Genomic DNA, 18,014 nt, shown 5'->3' on the forward strand with positions numbered 1-18,014 from the left:
AGTTCTCTTCCACGGGTGAGCGTGGTGCCTCGTGTGAATCCATTACAATTTATCCATCCTGCTGATGGGCGTTTGGTGGTTTCCTCCGGGTCTGGCAGTTACGGATAGGAATGTGTGTGGCCAGCTTACACCTCACTAGTGATGAACCCCACTAGGAATTCCAGTCACCTGCCTACTCGCCAGCATGGCGTGCTGACAGTATTTTAGATTTGGCCCTTCGCGTGAGTTAAAAGCTGTCTCAGAGATTTTCATGAATTCGTCTCCACTCTTCTATCTTCATTTGTGAAGTCCATTCAAGTCCTATGTCCTATTATTGTGATTTGCACGGTCAGGATATTAATTTTTGGGTGGACCTTTGCACTGCAAATATTTTTCCCAGTCTCTGGCTTGCCTGTTCATTTTCTTAATGGTGTCTTGTGATGACAGAAAAGTTTAGTATCGATGAAGTACAAATTATCAATAGTTTTTCTTTAATGGTTAGTGCTTTGTTGTGCCCTGTCCAAGAGGTCTCTGTATACCCCAAGGTAACTGTCTATGTGACGTTCAAAAAACTTGATGATTCTGGCTTTTATGTTTGTAAAAAGAATATTTTCCTTGCCCCATTGCTTTGACTTAGTGCCTTGGTTGAAAATCAATTGAGTGTATCTGTGTGGATTTGTTTTGGGGACATATTCTTTTACGTTTTCTTCTAAGAACTTTACGATTTTGCTCTTACATTTAGGTCCATGATCTATTTCAAATTAGAGTTTGGAACACATGAAATTGCAGTCATTTTTCTATACAGATAACCAACGATTTCAGTACTATTTGTAAAAAAAAAAAAACAAAAAATAAAAAACAGACTTTCCTTCTTCCATTGATTTGACTTGGCACCTTGGTTTACTATCAATTGACAGTAGAGGTTGGATCTGTTTCTGGACTCTCCTCTCTTCTGTTTTTCTAGCTCTGATCAATGCCAGTATAACCAAGTATAAAGTCCTCCAGCTTTGTTCTCCTTTTTCAAGATTCTCTGTATTTCCATGTAAATTTTAGAATTGACGGGTCAATTTCTCCAAAAAAGCCCGCTGGGAGTTTGACAGGAATTGCCTTGAATTTCTATATAAATTTGGGTAAAGTAGACATGGTAAGTGTAAGCTAGATACCCACGAACATGGCACATCTCTCCTTTTATGTGGGTCTGTTGAATGCATATCAGCCATACTTTGCTGTTTTAACGTACATGTTTTTGACCTCAATTAGATTATGAGGTACTTGAGGGCTTTTGATGCAGTTGTAGAATGTACTTTCAGTTTTATTTTCTAATGATTATTTTATATGAAGTATGTAGTTATTTTTCACATTGACCTTGTATCCTGTAACCTTGTGAAATTCATGTACTCATTTAAGTAGCTGCTTTTTGATTCCCCTGGGTTTTCTACATATACAATCCTATCTATGAATACCTGTTTCGTTCCCCCCCACCCCCACCCCCGTCTTGATGTTTTTTTATTCTTTTTCTTGTCTTATTGTACTAAGATTTCCGGGGCAATGATGAAGAGCAGAACCAGGAAGGGACACCGGGGCCGGTTTCTAACCAAACGTGAAAGCCTCATCCTCTCATGGTGAAGACAATGCGGTGAGCCGAGGCTTCACAGATGCTTCTTCAAGGTGTGGAAGTTCCTGTTTAAGATTGTCATGAGTGGGCGCTGAATTACATTACGTGTTTTTTTTTTTTTTGCATTTGTGGAGAAGACAGAATGGTTCTTCATTTTTATTCTGTTACTATAGTGAATTGCATTAATTGATTTTCAAATGTTAAAACCACCTCACATTCCTGAGATAAACCAAGGCTTTTTTTTTATGGCCGGATTTGATTTGCCCACATTTTGCACAGGGTTTCTGTGCCTTTGCTCACGGGGGATACTGGTTTCTATTTTCCTTTTTCTGATATCCTCATCAGGGTTTGGCATCACTGTTACACTGGTCACATAAAACAATTTGGGAAGTGTTCCCTCCCCCGCTATTTTCCAAAAGAGTTTGTGTAGGATTGCTATTATTTCCTCCTCAAACGTTTGATAGATTTCCCTGGTGAAGCCATCTGGGCCTACACTTCTCTTTCTGGAATGGTTTTTGATTACAAATTCAACTGATTTAACAGGTATGGAGCCACTTAGATTTCCTGTTTCTTTTTTGTCTCAGTTTTGGTAAGCTGCATTTGTCAAGGAATTTGTCCATTTCATCTAAATTGTTGAATTTATTGGCCTAAAGCTTTCATAATATCCCAGGTGACTCTTCACGGCAGGATCTCCGATGCAACTGCCAGTTATTCAGGGAAAGTGTTTTCTTACGGTGTGCTTCAATCACAGCCTGGCTGTGGCTCCCGGCTCTGCTGAATTCTGACCTGAAAACTCGAAGCCCTCTGGGCCTGTAGTTTCTGCCTATCAGATGTGTCTTTTTTTCTCTTGTGTTAACAAGAGGGTAGGACAGTCTGCATACAAAGAGCATCAGAAGCCCCCACTGTGGGTGCTGCAGCCTGGCGTTGAGCACAGAGCCGAGAGACGCACAGGTGTTTAGCAGGCGAGCCTCTGTTGATTAATGACTAGGGACTTGGAACGATATCGAAAATGCACCAGCATCTTCTCACCGCTTTCTGCAGCCTGCGAGTTACTTAGGGGCCACTGAAACCAAACATATAGCCAGGAGTGCTAATTCTCAGGTCAGCTTCTGAGAGGCTCTCGCTCCTTCCCGAATTCTCCAGGTCCCCAGCCTTTGTTCCTCCTTTTATGTTGTGTGGATGGCAAAAATGGGTTCTATGGAAAGGAACCTCACAGGGTGTTCTGATCTTACATTCCTAACTGGGCAGGTCTTGGCGGGTCATGCCCCAAGCATATAACTTTTTAGGAAAAGTTTTCTCTTTGCCTTAAGCAAACCCTGCCTATTGTTTCTGTACATCTAGGTCTCACACCTTTGAAATAAGTAACCACCCTCAAGAGAGCACAGAATCTCGTTAACTATCCTATAAGCCAAGCCTGCCTCCTTAATCTCAAACGCATAAAAGAAACTGCGAAACTGTCCTTCTCCAGAGCATTTATCTTGCTCCCCAGCAACTGTCGCCAGTTTGGCTCAAATAAACTCTTATGAAAATTCTCTACAGGTTTGGACGTTTCTTACGTCGACAGGTGTATCCCTCTACTTCCTTCACATAAATACAACCTGCTCCAGCGTAGCAAATACTCAACTCGAATGAAAACTGCTGAATTTAGAGGTGAGTTGGCTCTATAAGAACTTAGGGTACTGAAGTCTTAACTCTTCAAATGTGAAGCAATAATGAAAACAGTATCAGGAGGAATGTAGTACGAGATGTTGGAAGAACCACAGAAACACGACGAAAGCCTTGCTGACACACTAAGTGCAACAGAAATAGCCGTGGCCAAGAGACACATCCCCGGAAATGGAATTCGTCAGGGATCAGGTTCCTGACACCCACGCTCTGTATTCTGATGATGCTGAAGAGGGTTTGGACACATATTTTACCAGCCGTTGGTCAGGTTTGCACGTTCTCTGCGAGGTAAAGCTTATGCCCAAGCAGGTTCCTACAGGGAGAGGGAGACACAGCCAAGAGGCCTGCTCAGCTGCTGCCGCCAAACCCTAAGGCCGGTGCTCGCGCCCCCAGATGGGAGACGGCCAAAGGGCTGGAAGGAAGGGGGTGCAGAAGATTTGGGCTTTTGCTTTCTCAATTCTCGGGGGGGTCAAATTGAAACCTCCCCTTGGTATACTGTCCAGGCCTGAGAATCCCCAGCAACAAGGGCACTGGCTCGATTCCCGGAATTTTAGCCCTTGGGAGACCTATGCCCTCAGCGCACACAGTTCATCAGCCCGCCGCAGAACAACGTAATCAAGGACAGCCTCGGCTCAAAAGCGCTGTGTGGAAAAGCCATCGTCTGCTCCTGCACCAGGAGCGGGAGGGGGTCACCCGCAGAAGGCTCGGTGACAGGAGTTTGACACGCTCTGGGGTGAAAACATTGGCTGGTACAAACACTCACACACACATATATTCTGTCCTGACAAAAACTGAGACAGAGAACAAAGTGAAAACTCTTTACTTTTTTATTTTAAAGACTACAGGCCACCTACTGCCTTAAATACAGTGACTTGGAGGCCAGGCCATTTACCATATCTGCGAGGGAAAGAGATGCTACACTCTGATACGACTGACGTCCACGCACTGAGAGCAGAAAATTGAGTTGAAAATCAGAGAAACGTTCCAGAGCTCTTGCAAAGAAGCATCTAGTGTGTTTTCCCCATTCCGACGGGAAGGCACAGGTAGGTGTCCTGAGCAGACCCGCGTGTTTGTTCTGAGGAAGGAAGTCAAATGGGGTCACGTGGGCCCCCAGAAACCTGAGCGAGGGGGACAGAGAGCTGGGAGCTGCTTCACCTTCTCCTGGGGGGAATGTGGTGACTCCCTGCTGCTTACAGCCAGGCTTCGGGATGCAAATCCTTGAAGCTCCAAAGGAGGCTGCTGGGAGCTGCACAGAAGGAACCGAGGGAGACGCTCCTGACGCTGCTGAACTCCAGTGCCAATCGAATCACGCCAACCGTGGGGTGACCACCCTGCCTCCACCAGGCCCACGTGGTGACAATTTGGGACTGTCCCGTCACCTGTATATCAGCAGGCACCAATAACTAGAAGAGAGGACCTACGGGACATCCCACCCCACACAGCCCAGGCCTGCTGTCAGCACAGAAAGGTGGGCAGGAAGCCATGTCCCGCGCGCCTGTCTGTCTCAAGCTTCAGCCTCTGGCCGAGCGGATGGTCTCTCCAGGGCTTGAAGGCACATGGCTTTTCTCTGGCGCTCAGCAGAGGGATGCTGAGGAAAATATGGCTCGGTGGGTGGGGTCTGTGGCTCTCCAGCCCTCCCCACAAAGACAAGTCTCTGGTCTATGTTGGCTGATGGGTCAACTTCCATGAGACTCCCCCTGCTGCTAACCTCTTGTTAAGTTTCAAAAAATAATGTATGTCCTCCTCTGAAGCTGGAGGCTGAAAAGCTTTGCGGATACGCATACTCTGTGGGACCCTCGTCCCATCAGCACACAGGACACTTCCATTGCCCCGGAAGTTCCCACAATGCCCCACGCGCCCCAATCAACTCCCACCCCAAATTCCAGAGGCAACTGCTTCCTTGGCTCTCCACACGCACACGGGCTCACAGGGTACACAGTTCTTCATGGCTGGCTTCTCAGCACGACGTATGTGAGGTCACGCACGTCTGTCACGCAGCAGGATCCACTCCTCTTTATTGCTGAGTGGTTTCCATTTGTCCTGAGAGGACAGGGTGTCCTCCTGCTGATGGACTGCGCTTGGTTTTCAGTGCTTGGTGCTTGTGGTTAACGCTGCTGTGTTTGCCTAGAAGGCCTTTTAGAGCACACGTTTTCATTTTTCTTGGGTAAATAGCAAGGAGTGGAAATACTGGGTCGTAGGGTGGGAGTTATTATAACTTTGTAAGTAACTGCCAAACTGCGTCCCCAAACACTGGTAACATTTCACACACCCACAGGAGGGCAATGCAGGGAGTTCCGCTTTTTCACATCATTGCTGCTACGGACAGAATTTTTGCGTCCTCCCAAAATTCACGTTGCAGCCCTGACCCGCCCCCCAGTGTGTCTGTAGTTGGACTAAGGTTAGATGAGGTCACAAGGGTGGGGCCCTGATCCGACAGGATTTGTGCACTTATTAGAAGAGACACCAGGGTTTCTCGCTCCACCAGGTGAGGACACAGCAAGAGGACAGCCATCTGAAAGCCAGGAAGAGTCCTCACCAGGAACGGAATCCATTTCTAAGCAGATCTAAGCATCAGTTCATCCATTTCTGAAAAGGAAATCCTTCTAGGCTTCTGTTTAGGGTTGCATGAAATCTATAGAGCAATTTGGGGACAACTGACAGGTGAGCAATACTGAGACTCTGGATTCACAAAATGGTCTATCTACTATCTAAGTCTTTTTAATTTCTCTCAGCAATGTCTGGCAACTTTCAGGGTATAAGTGTTGCACTTCTGTTAAAATTTCCTAAGCATTTTATACTTTTGGATATTATTGCTACATTTTAAAATTTCGTTTTCTGCAATTTTGCTAGCATATACACATATTATTTTGTATACTGACCATGAATCTTGCACTCAGTTTAAATTCACACATTGGTTCTAAGGACCCTTATGATCTCCCACAGGTAAGACTTTTTCATCTGTGAATACAGATGGTTTTATTTCTTCTGTCCCAATCTTCAGGGCTTTTATTACTTTTTCTTGCTTTACTGCACAAGCTAAGATCTTCAAAACACTGTTAAATAGATGTGATGAGAGTGGATACCCCTGCCTTGTTCCTGATCTTATGGAAAAAACATTTAGTCTTTCACCGTTAAGTACGGTATTAGCTGTAGGTAGTTTATACACTTTTATCAGGTTGAGGACGTTTCCTTCTGTTCCTATTTTGCCGAGAATTTTTAAAAATTGTTTAATTTTGTCAAATGCTTTTCCTACATTGGTTGAGATGATTATATCATTTTATATCTTTTCCCCTTGATCTGGTTTTTGGTGAATTACATTAATTCATTCACGTCCAGCCATTCTTGCATTTTGGGGAAAACACCACGAGGTCTTGATGCGTTATGCTTTTCATGTACTGCTAGATGCACTTGCTAATAATTCATTAAAAAATTTCATGTCCATGCTCTTGAAGAATTTGCTCTGTAATCTCCTTTTCTTGACATGTCTTTGTCTTTGCCAGACTCAGGAAAATGAGTTGGGAAATATTCCCTCTCCTGTTTTCTGAATAACTGTGTATGAATTCATGTTGTTTCTTCCTTAAATATTTTATAGAACTCATCAGGAAAGGCTTCTGGGCCCAGAATTTTCTCAGTGGGAAGGTGCTTTTTGTTTGTCTGTGTTAATGATTCCGATTTATAGAACTACTCAGATTCCTGCCTTCCTTTGTCAGTGTGGTAATCTATGTCTTTGAAGGAATTTAACCATTTCCTTGAGTTGCCTGTTATGTGCATAAAAGTTTCTCACACTATTTCTCTTTAACTTTTTATTTTGAAAAATTCTTCGACTTCAGAAAAGCTGCACAAATAGTCTGGAGTTTGTACATAACTGTCGCTATTAATTCAATACTATTAAAATGCCAGCCTTACTTGGATTTCACCAGTTCTCCCACTAATGTCCTTTTTTTGTACAAGGGACAATCCAGGGTGCCACACTAACTGTCGTGTTCCCTGAGGCTGACATTTCCTCAGTCTTTAATTGCGTCTCATAACTTTGATACTTGAGAATTCTGGTTAGTAATTCTGAAGAATGTCCCTCAGAGGGGGTTTGTCTGCTGTGTTCTCATGATTAGATTCGAGCAATGAATTTTTGTAAGATTTGCAACAGAAGTGATGCTGTATCCTCAGAGCTCCTTCTGTGCACAGATCCCTCGTCTCTGTACGCTGCCCCAGAATTCCAGCAGGATTAGGAGCTGAGGGAAACCCTACAGCCTTCCATCATCTTCCACTCCCAACAGTTGGCAAGGTCTCCCCGCTCTGCCTACCCTCTGTCTCCCCCACAGAGAGCCAGGCGGTCGGGGGGCTCACCTCATGTGTTCCCCTCTAGACCCCTGTCCCATATTGTCTGTTGTCCTACGTGAAAACAGCTGCCTCATGCTGCGTGTCCAGTGTCTAGCTGTTTCCAGGCAGCAGGGTAGGCTGGGCCGCCTCCCCCACCCCTCAGCACTGCAGAGGCTCAGAACAGTTCAGTACACAGAAGCCCTGAGGACGGGGACCGCAGTGACCCCATCTCAGGCACCCGGGAAGAGCAGGCCTTCTGTGGCCTTCTGTGTGGTTTCCTTTCCTTCTCTTGGGCACCTTCACTGCTCAGCTTCGGGACGCCCTCTGAGGCCAAGCTCCCCAGAGCCCATCCATCCTTTGGGGCATTCGAACCACTGCCAGACGACAAAACCACAGCAGTTTCTGAATATTCAGAACAGTCACCCTCTATGGGGATTCTGTGGCACTGGTTCTGACCCAGTAGCGGAAGATCAGGGGATGGACGCAGGGGCTTCATTCACAGTCCGTTTAGCATCACCAGGTCTGCTGTGATTTCTCTCACCTCGCAGAGGAGGGAGAGACATTTTGCTGCTGGCACTCTTTTTTGTCAAGTCAACTCTACTTACTGCTTTCCACTGAAGGAAGATTAATAATATCCAACATACAGACTAAATCAAGTAATTATACCTTTTAGTGTACCTGGTAATTTCTCACCCAGCTGGTGCTAACAGTCAATCAAAATGCCATAAAAGGTGCGTTAGACTGTGCTAATGATCCATTGCACTCTGTCAGGCGTGGTGGGGTTTGTTCAACTCTTGGCATCGCAAACCTTGCACAGAGCCACCTGACAGCTCTGCCACCCAGAGCTCCATGCCCCGGCTGCCCCTGCCCTCGGGGCCCCTCGCTGTACGTGTCCCACCTAACGAAGCTGCCACCCCAATAAAGTCCTTTAAAACGTATCATACATTTTTATCCTTTTTAAAGCCAGCTGACAATAGAATCCAAAATCAAGTCCTAGATAGACAAGGAACCAATGCCTGCAAAGAATATCTGCGTAGTGACTACAGACAACGAATAATTTCATTGTTTCATGAAAACAACTACATTTCTAACAAAATGGGAAAATGAATTTAGAGAAAATGTCACACGTCATTGTGCAATCTGGACACACAATCACCCCAACACGGCATCTCACACTCGCCAAGGTTGGGAACCTTGCCAACCACACCAGCTCCAAACGGGGTGCTCTCTAGGCTTCCACACACCCCTCTACCCCTCTGGTGGGCATTGCCACAGCCCCTGGGGGCCTGTTCATCATCACACAAGTGGACTCGGAGGGTCGCACCAGGCCCTAGCCCCAGGCCTGCTGTCCCCAGTAGAGCTTGTCCCTTAGCATTCAGCTGATTCCAGCGCCCCGGGGGCCCCTAGCCACCCAGCCACAGGCATGGCGGTTAACCAAACCACAGACAGTCGTCGTGCAGGATGAACGATGCTTTGATATCCAAGAGGGAATCTGAAGCAGATGTGAGAAGCAGCAGCACGGTGCATGCCCTGAAAACTCCAGTCCCACTTGAGCTCTGGCATGTCACCCCTTCACACGGCAGATGTCGTCAGTAGCTAGTTAAGACCTAGTACTGGTCAATTGCTATGTACAGATGCGAAAGCTGGACAGTGAAGAAGGCTGATAGGAAAGGAAGGATTCATTTGAAATACGGTGTTGGAGGAGAGCTTTATGGATACCCCAGACCACTAGAAAGACTAACAAGTCCTAGAGCAAATTAAGCCTGAAACATTGCTGCAGGCAACACTGAGAAAACTGAAGCTGTCATTTGGGCACACCATGAGAAGGCAGGGCTCTTCGGAAAAGACAATAATACCGGGAAAAATAGAAGGCAGCATGGAAAGAGGAAGACTGAATGTGGGATGGGCTGACTCCAGAAAAGAAGCCACGGGCAGGAGTGCAGGAGCCGGGCAGGGCCCGATGGCCACCACTCATTCGCCGGGTCACCAGGAGGAGGAGGTGACTTCAGGGTATGTGACAACAACTGGTCAGGATGCGAGGGCCACAGAGCCACAGGACAGACACGGGGGATGAGGGCATCACGTGAACGCCAGCCCCAGAGCTGTGAACGGGGGGCACGCGGGAGTGCGCGCTTATAGACAGTAGTACACGAGCACACTGCAGGTTCCATAAAGAATGGAATGGCCGCATCACGTTTCAGGATCTCACCATAAAATATTTACTAATTACACTGGAGAAAAGGGACTTCGAGAGCGGACCAGTGGACCTGCGTGAATCACTGATGGGACAGGTGGACGCTGCCCCCGGGAAGAGAGGGCAAGGGATGCAGTACCTGAGGCCGCTCAGACAGCTGCAGTGCCGGGGCACAGGGCAGCGGAGACCACGTGCCGCCCGGACAGCAGGGGACCTGAGCAAGCCAGTCCCGACGGATGGAGCAAGTTCTCTGCTCTGTCCCCCAACAATTGTGCAAGTTTGTGACTGTCCCCCAAGGAAACACTTAAACCAAAAAGACACTTAGTGCATCTATGACAGAGTCTCTGATGTAAGCGAACTTAACATTTTATAATGATTTGAATAAAACGATTACGATTTTATTTACAAAGGGCGAGAAGGGGAAGAGAGAGTGAGGGAAAGCTGCCAAATTCTCCGTCTACAGCCACAAGTCAAAAGGAGCCACGTCGCTCCTGAGTTTTAAGGCTTAGGTAAGGATTCTGAAAACCTTACAGGTGACTGACTGTTAGTGAAATTAAAAGCTGGAGATGCATTTCCAAAGGCTCCAGAAATTGAGGAATCCCGTGTCTCCAGGAAGAGAGCCTCAGAGGAGAACACAGGTGAGCAGCAACCAGACCAGGCAAAGCACAGCTCACACAGCTGCCACCGACAGGCCACACGGAGTAAAGGGAACTGCTGAACACACTCCCCAAGCCCCATGGCGACCAAAAGAAAAGACTAACAGGCAGAGAGACAGGAGGGAGGCCGGTGCGGCTTTCTCTGGGTGAGAATTACAGGTGACATCGTGTCCTTCTTTGCTGATTTCAAGCGATGTGAAGGTTTCAGACATTCCAGAGACCACCAGAAGTGAGAAAGAGGTGAGAAAGAGGACCGAGAGGCATTGCCCCGTGAGTCTCCGTGTGAATAGACCGAGTCGTGGTTGTTCCCCACAGAATATGGTCCTGCAAAGGGCCAGAGGAGCCGGTGAACTTACCAGGGCTAACAAATAGGCCTCTAGACCTCACAGAAAGAGGCAGAAGGGGCACAGCTGGCCCGGCTGGCCTGACGGGAGGACAGAGGCGAGTGACTCGATTTTAGCACCTTTTCCCCCAAATATTACAAATAAAAGTTATACTTACTGCTCCAAGCATGATTCTGAAAATCAGCCACCGAAAGCCCCACAGAACAATCCGGGACGTGGGGGTCTCCCTGGGCAGTCGAGACAGAGTCCAAAGAGGGCAGAGGAAAATTCCCAGGAACCCTGTTTCCAGAAGCTGGGACTCCCATCCTGAAACGGTGACAGTAAGAGAACAAAGGAACACGTTAACCAGCTGGATATTCTCTGCAGAAATAGTCCCTCCAAACTCAGTTCACCTTAATAGTCCTGAGCACAGGACAGATGGAATGACCGAGGAGCGCTTCAGCCCGCGGTGGGACTGTGCCCCAGGGCCCGACTAAGCCCTCTGCAGTCAGACCACCTCCTGTCCGTGCGGGGTGCTGCAGACCTGGTACGGGCACCACTCTGAGCACACACTGCCAGTGGGCTGTGGGCAGGCCTCCTTCCGTTCAATAAGCTTGCATTTGAAATCATGGCTTTGCGCATTCTTCCCTCAGAAGCATTCACCAGGAGGGATGAGGTGCCCTCAGGCCAGAGGATCTGCTTGGGACGTTTTGAACGCAGAGCTAACTCTGGCCCCAGATAAGGGAGGAAGTCACAGGGAGTCACAGGTACAGGTGACACGGCCCCCGTCTGCCCCAAGTGAGGAAGGAAGCCAGGGGCAGAAGCAGGTACAGGTGACAGTGGCTCCAGATGAAACCACCTCCTGTCAGCCTGTGTGGGTTCAGTCTGTCACAGCTGGCAGCACGATGGTTGAATTGAGGGGTGCCAACTAATTCTTCCCCACGTGAGAAATGCAGGTGAGCAGAGCGCACTTAAGTTCTTGCTCTCTCAGAGGAGATGGGGCTTCAAGTTCTCCTAAAAACTCACTCAACAGGCCCCTGCTGTGGAAACAGCTTCTCACACTGCGTCACCCAGAGCCCAGAACAGGTGTCAGGCGGTTGCCAACCAGGCCCTTCAAAAGGAAACACTTCATTTATGTATTGCACAAATTCCTGTTAATGCCCACTTGGATGAATCTTAAAAACACGATAGTACATCAAAGATCCGTTAGACTAGGGTACGTACTCTACGGTTCCATTTATAGAAGGTTCCAGAACGAGGAAAACTGAACCAAAACCAGAACAACGCTGCCTGGGGAGGTGGGCTGGGCGATGTTGGGGTGACACTGCGTCTGTACCTGGTAGGGGAGTGGGTTAGTGGGTGCAATCGCCAAAACTCACCAGCGTTGTTTGTACATTCCATTCTTTGTAAGTGTCTTCCTCAAACAGACAGACAAACCCAAACGAATTCTGAATCCTAGTTTTAGGGCCGATGGAGAGATTGTCACGTCTGCAACTTATTTTGAGGTGCACTGAACATGAAGATGAGGAATGAGCAGATGTGTGACGAAGCCAGTAGAGTGGAAGACAAACCTCAGAGTCCGGTTGGGGTAGAGGGGCTCACGGGTTTCACTGTCCAATTGTTTGAAACTCTCTGTAGTTTGAAATTTTTCCTAAGACGGGGCGGTGGGGGGAATCCTACTGACTCTCGCATGTTCTATGAATTTCTGAAACCCCAGTTCCAAAACAGTTCTTCTTCTGGAGAGAATGGGTTGTCGGCTGCAAAGCAGCGCCTGAGTATGCCTGACACCAGGGAGGCAGTGACCTGTCACTGCCCAAAGGGGCGAGACTCAGCCTAATGGGTAGCTGGCATCTCCGTGAGCTCATTGCCTTGGTAGCATCACATGCCCCGTGCTAGGGACTCTGGAGCTACCAGTGTGTACCCTGCCCCCATCAGGACATGATTCTAGAAGTAGAAAGAGGCGTGGACAGTGCTGGGAAGTGAGGCGGGCAGCTGGAGCCATGGCACCACTAGGCTGCCGTGGGTCCTGAGCTGTCGGCTGACAGGAAAACACGGCGTCGCAGGGCGCTCTGGCCAAGACCAGGAAGGGGAGACGGCAGTGCCCCCCTTCTGGGGGCCTGGATGCATGGGATGCTGAGCACAGCCCGGCCCCTCCAAGGCCCACCTGCACTGGGCACACACCCCGACTTCCCTTGGAGCCTCAGGAGGGAAAAATGAGAAAGCGTCTACACTAGTTTTGTAAGGTTTTAGACATAGACCAATTGCTTCTTTCCGATCAGGATTTCCTTCTTGTTGGTGGTTTTAGAAGACCTCTGCTTTGCAACTTGCTTCCAATTCCACTTCTCTCAGCCAGGGGAAAAAAAAAGGACTTTGCTCCCTACATGACAACTTCTCTAGTTTTACCTTGAGACAGAATTTTCATTAAATTTGGACTCGTTTCACTTGGGACGCATTTTCTAATATACTCGTATGTGATTTGATGGGCAAAGGATACGCCGAACACGAAAATGACGGCAGCCACAGCGCCGAGCGTCCCGACGTACAGACATGTCAGCTTTTTGAGGAAGCCCCTCAAAGGCCACCTGTTCCGATCCCTCCTCTACTTGGTGGTGAGAGAACTCAGGAGCCGAGAGGCGCGCGCCCCACGCAGTCCCACGTGCAGAGCAGGTGGCTCTGTGCGTTCGGGGCCCCGAGAAGCAGTGTGGAGCAGCACCTGGGACGCCTGCAGGAGCCACTGCAGGAGCCGGGCCTTTGCTCCGTCCACGGCGCAGGGCCTGCCTCGTTCCTGCCTCGTTCGGCTCCTGAAAACCTCCCCTAAACTCCGAGACCCCATGTGGGCGAGCAGAGCCTTCCCCCGGCGCCAGGAGTGCCTTCTCTAATTGTCACCTCACTTTGCACAGATGTGATGAACAGAATTTTAATATGCAGTTTGAGTGACACCAATCAAAGTGATATGCAAATGGCAGAGCCCAGAGACCGCCTAAGTGCCAGGAAGCAGGTGACAGGGTAGGCAAGGGATGGGACCCGCTGTCACCTTAGGGACGTGCGTGCATTGGCAGCAGGTCACCTGGCCCTCCTGCCTCCTAAACCTACTGGAACATTCTTTACCCTGCTGGGGTGCATGGGAAAGTGGACGCCTGGAGCAGAGGCCGGCAGGCTTCCTCCGGCGGGCCCCCTCCGCCCACACCCGCCCCCATCTCACTGGAGCTGCCGTCTTGCTGGCCGCTGGCCCTCTGGCCATTCGTGCTCGCCGCTACCGCTGGGGAGGAAAGGGTCGCCTGCAGACCCACCTGCTTCTGCTTTCTTTGCCTGGATCTGGTCGAGTTTCAGCAGCTGTGCTGCCTCTGCACAAGGAACACCTTTGTTCTCCGCTCCAGTGTGGTGGGGAGGCGTCCCCAGAACAACAAATGCCCAGTGCGCTGCCGGGGTGGCTTCCCGTGGCAGAGGCCGCCCGTGAGTCTAAGCATGGCACAGCGCACTGCCGAGCCGTGCTCACGGCCGGGCACAGCTGAACTGCGCACAGCCAACAGGCTCCACTAGCTGCCGCTCACAGTGACAGCCCTGCTCACGGGCGGCCTGCGCCTTTCAGCCTGTGTTCAGAGCCTTTCGGGGGGTGAGGGGTGGGGGTGGTAAAGATATCTGGTCCTTTTCCTCGGCGCACAAACGCCTTCTTAAGAATCTCACTTCCACAGTGGCCCTGGCAGGTCCTGCCCCACTGGCCGTGTCTCGGGATGGTGCTGGCATGACAGTCCCTCCAGGGGCTTTGGGGGTGACGGTTGTTAGCAGACACCCCTGAGGAAGCCACAAAGTGTGAGCTGCCCCTGCCTGTTTCTGGAACTACCGCTTCTATGGCTGCTGGCTCGTTTCAAATAACAGACCAGCCCCGAACGAGCCACACTGGGGAAAGTGTCCGCATAAAACTGAAGAAAAAAATGCCTCCAGCTGTGAGATTGAGGAATCGGTGCTCCCAGCTGTGGACACTTGGACAGAGACAGTGGCCCAATGACAGTGTCCAGACAGCTCCCCGTGTCGCGTTTGCCCTTTTCCGAGGAACAGCTTGCCCACTGTCTCACAGGGATGTCCCCAGAGAGGCAATGAGGGCAGGGAAGCCACAGAGTCATCCAACCTGACCCTGACAGGACAGTGAGCCTTGACCAGTACTGACCACAGCTCAGGGCCAGCTGTCGTCCAGGGCCTCCAGGTCCAAAGGTGGCCACAGCCCCTCGCCTTGTGGGCTGTGAGCAGCTTGACGCCCTGTAGGTCAGGACCAGCTGTGGCCGTGTAGACTCAACTTGTCAGAACAGGTGGATACTCTCCTCCAGGTTTGTGTGTTTAGATAAAACTCCTTGGCACTGGGCACGTGGCCCATGTCTGCCAGGGCAGCTGAATGTGCAATCTGAGGAAAGGCCCCATAACACAGGCTGAATTTGGACCCTCGGCCTCCTGGCCCAACATTGGACTTGTGGGATCCCAGCTTGGGGCACTGGCTGCCCAAATAAACCAACAAAGAAATGGTGCTGATGCTTCTTTATCGACTTAGGGGTGAGCGAAGAGTGAAGACGCTCTTCTATTGAAGATCCAGAAAGTTCAGCAAGAGGCCCAACCTGTGCCTGGCAACTTGCAGCACCGGCGAATGGGCAGTGGATAGCATGGTGCCCTCAAGGTGAAGAGTGGGGTGGGGGGGTGGGGGGGGCGCTGCCCTGGCTGCTCCTCACCGGGGAGATTCTTGATGACCGTCTGCTCTGGAGGGAAAAGCGGAGACGAGGAAGCCAGCAGACATGCTTCAGCCGACAAGGGGGCCGGGCTGCTGGCTGGGGGGGACACAGAGGTCACCCAGAGTCAAGGTCCACAGGGCACAGGCTGAGCCAACTCTGACCCAGGAAGAAAACATTATCTAAAACAACGTCTCAGAGGGAGGCGGGAGCCCCCCAGATGGCCACTCTGAAAAAAAAAAAAAAAAACCAACTGAGGTCTCATTACCCTCCTCGACACTCTTACAGTTACTTAGAAAGAGTAATTAAATTTTGCACGTGTGGATCCTTCAGAAATGACAGCCCCCATCCATGTTAGAAGTAGGAACCCATCAGCTTCACGTTAAAATCAGGGAAAGTGGAGAAAAGCGCTTCCCTCCTGACGGGCTGTCACTCCTGCGCCGAGCCCCCACTCTCGGCCGCCCGGGGCTTCTAATGACACCCTGGAGACCACTTGAGCTCTTAAAAGTTATTTTCTTGATCTTTATGGGTTGTATGCGAGGATGGAAAGTTCTGGAGTGGCACACCAGATCTTGTCTGCAGTCGCTGACATGGCAAAGATGGGCCTGGGGGATAAGAAAGCGCTCCGACACAGACGCGGGTGACCCTGCCCCCCACAGGTGTGGCACCTGGCTTTGTCACAGAGCACCAGGCCTCCGTGGAAATGCAGAGCCCACCATGACGGGAGTGGGGGCTCCGGAGAGCCGATACATGAGCCGTGCACATCGGGTGGGGGCCAGCAGCTAGAGCACGGCGTGCTGGCCTATCCTTGGTACCCTCTGTGCCGGGGAACAGTTCTGGATCCTGCTCACACCCCTGCCCTGGACTCACGGTAAACATGTGTCGAGGTCCAAAGCGCCAGCAGTGCTCCTGGTGAGGGCTGGGCAGGGGAAGCCCTGGCAGAGTGCGGTTGGCGAGGTGGTAGGACGCGGTAGGCTGCTCAGACTTCACTCATTGTGACACAGGTGTTGTTCACTCCGGTCCCCGGGTCCCCCTCCGCTGACTGCAAGCAGCGGGAGAGGGCTACAGACTCAGCAGACGATAAGCTAAAGAGGGCCCCCGGGGTCTGTGCCCAAAATGTAGGGCCCGGCCCCATGCACTGTGCCCCTGTGAGGGAGGTAGGCGCCAGCTGCGAGTTCCAGGGAATGTCACAGCCTTGTCTGTGGTCACGAATGTATGGCCTACGGGCCCCACTTCTCCTGTGTCTCTGACTCTGGGGAAAGGAACTTCAGTGACAGTGTCTGCAGAATGCACGCTTCAAAGACCTGGGCTGTGATCTCGGCCTGTCCTCGGGAAGTCTGCGGGCTCCCAGCAGCACAAGAAGTCACGGACGGTCGAGGGAACAGCCTTTCTTCTCAGATGGCCCGGGGTTCAGGCTGTGCCTTCACAAATCCTGAGCTGTTTCTGCTACTCTGTGTTCTCCCATGACCTGACTGTTCTGCAAAGCCTCACTTTCGAGTTTTAATTCCTGCGGCTCAGCATGTGTGATGGGAGTGCCAGTCCGGAAAGCTGCATTTTGAAAGCAGAGTGGCGGTCAAGTGCAGGTGCCCTGCCTGCAGCCTGGCACAGGGAAGCAGTTAACCCTGCACTGGATCAGGCCTGGAGAGTCCTCTCACGGGGGCCAGCTGGGGCCCTAACTCCACGGGCGTGGAGCCTTGCATTAGTGAGGAAAGGACACTTCTACTGCGGTTTGTCTGTCTGAGAGCTGGGCCTGGGGGGGCAGGCAGGGGCCGCACAGCCGCCTGGAGGGGAGGGGAGGGGAGAAGAAGGAAGGGGAGGCCCCGCATACCGTCTGAACCAGTCTGCCTTCCTGGCCATCACCCAGGTGGGACCTGGGAGAGCGGCTGACTGCCTGGTTACTGCCGCAAGCACTGCTGTCGTGACGGACGGACGCGCTCTACCCACCGACCAGCTAAGACATTTTCCTCTTTCATTGAGACCAAATACAAAACAAAATCAAGTTAAAAAAAAAAAAGGGGGAGGCTAAGACAAAATTTAAAAGAAAACGTTTGCCGGTGTTTAAAATTACCACCCCGTTACTGAGCATTTGCCTAGCAAGTCAGGGGAAAGATGTACTTCTGTCTTCCCCTCACCTGCACAGAGCCACCGGCAAGCACCCAGCCTGTCCAGCAGAGGTCAGGAATCTGCACCCAGCCTGCTCACACTGTTCTGTCCATCCTACATCCCCCTCCAAACACACTCACCATAGCAACCAGCTCCAGCCAAGAGGCACCGCACGTGTGCCTGCAGGGAGGGCACCGTTTGAGGGGTTTTGCCCAGGCCCCCTGACCGCTTTCAGTCGTCAGAACAAACGACCTGGCAGAGCCACCCTTTGCCCTCAGGGGACAGACCGGATCCCATCCTTCATGCTCAGGGGCCAGGAGGTACTGAGGCCACGCTCCCACCTGCCTCCCTGGCTTGGGTCCCACTCACTCCTGCTGGGCCTGGCCTGGAGCTTTCTGTGCCCCCGCCCCTGGCCAACAGGACTCGCTCGGAGCCGGGTCTGCACAGGAA

At 50.7% G+C, this 18,014-nt stretch overlaps 1 protein-coding gene across 1 annotated transcript in view; it reads right to left on the bottom strand.

Annotated features, from left to right (window-relative positions):
- Nucleotides 1-18,014, bottom strand: part of LMF1 (lipase maturation factor 1) — a 104,430-nt gene that overhangs the window by 42,035 nt on the left and 44,381 nt on the right. The window contains exon 4 of the mRNA XM_033101190.1: nt 10,928-11,076. Coding sequence (XP_032957081.1) covers nt 10,928-11,076 — 149 coding nt within the window. The remainder of the gene's footprint in view (nt 1-10,927; nt 11,077-18,014) is intronic.

The sequence above is a fragment of the Rhinolophus ferrumequinum genome (genome assembly GCF_004115265.2).
Source record: "Rhinolophus ferrumequinum isolate MPI-CBG mRhiFer1 chromosome 15 unlocalized genomic scaffold, mRhiFer1_v1.p scaffold_54_arrow_ctg1_1, whole genome shotgun sequence".
NCBI lineage: Eukaryota > Metazoa > Chordata > Mammalia > Chiroptera > Rhinolophidae > Rhinolophus > Rhinolophus ferrumequinum.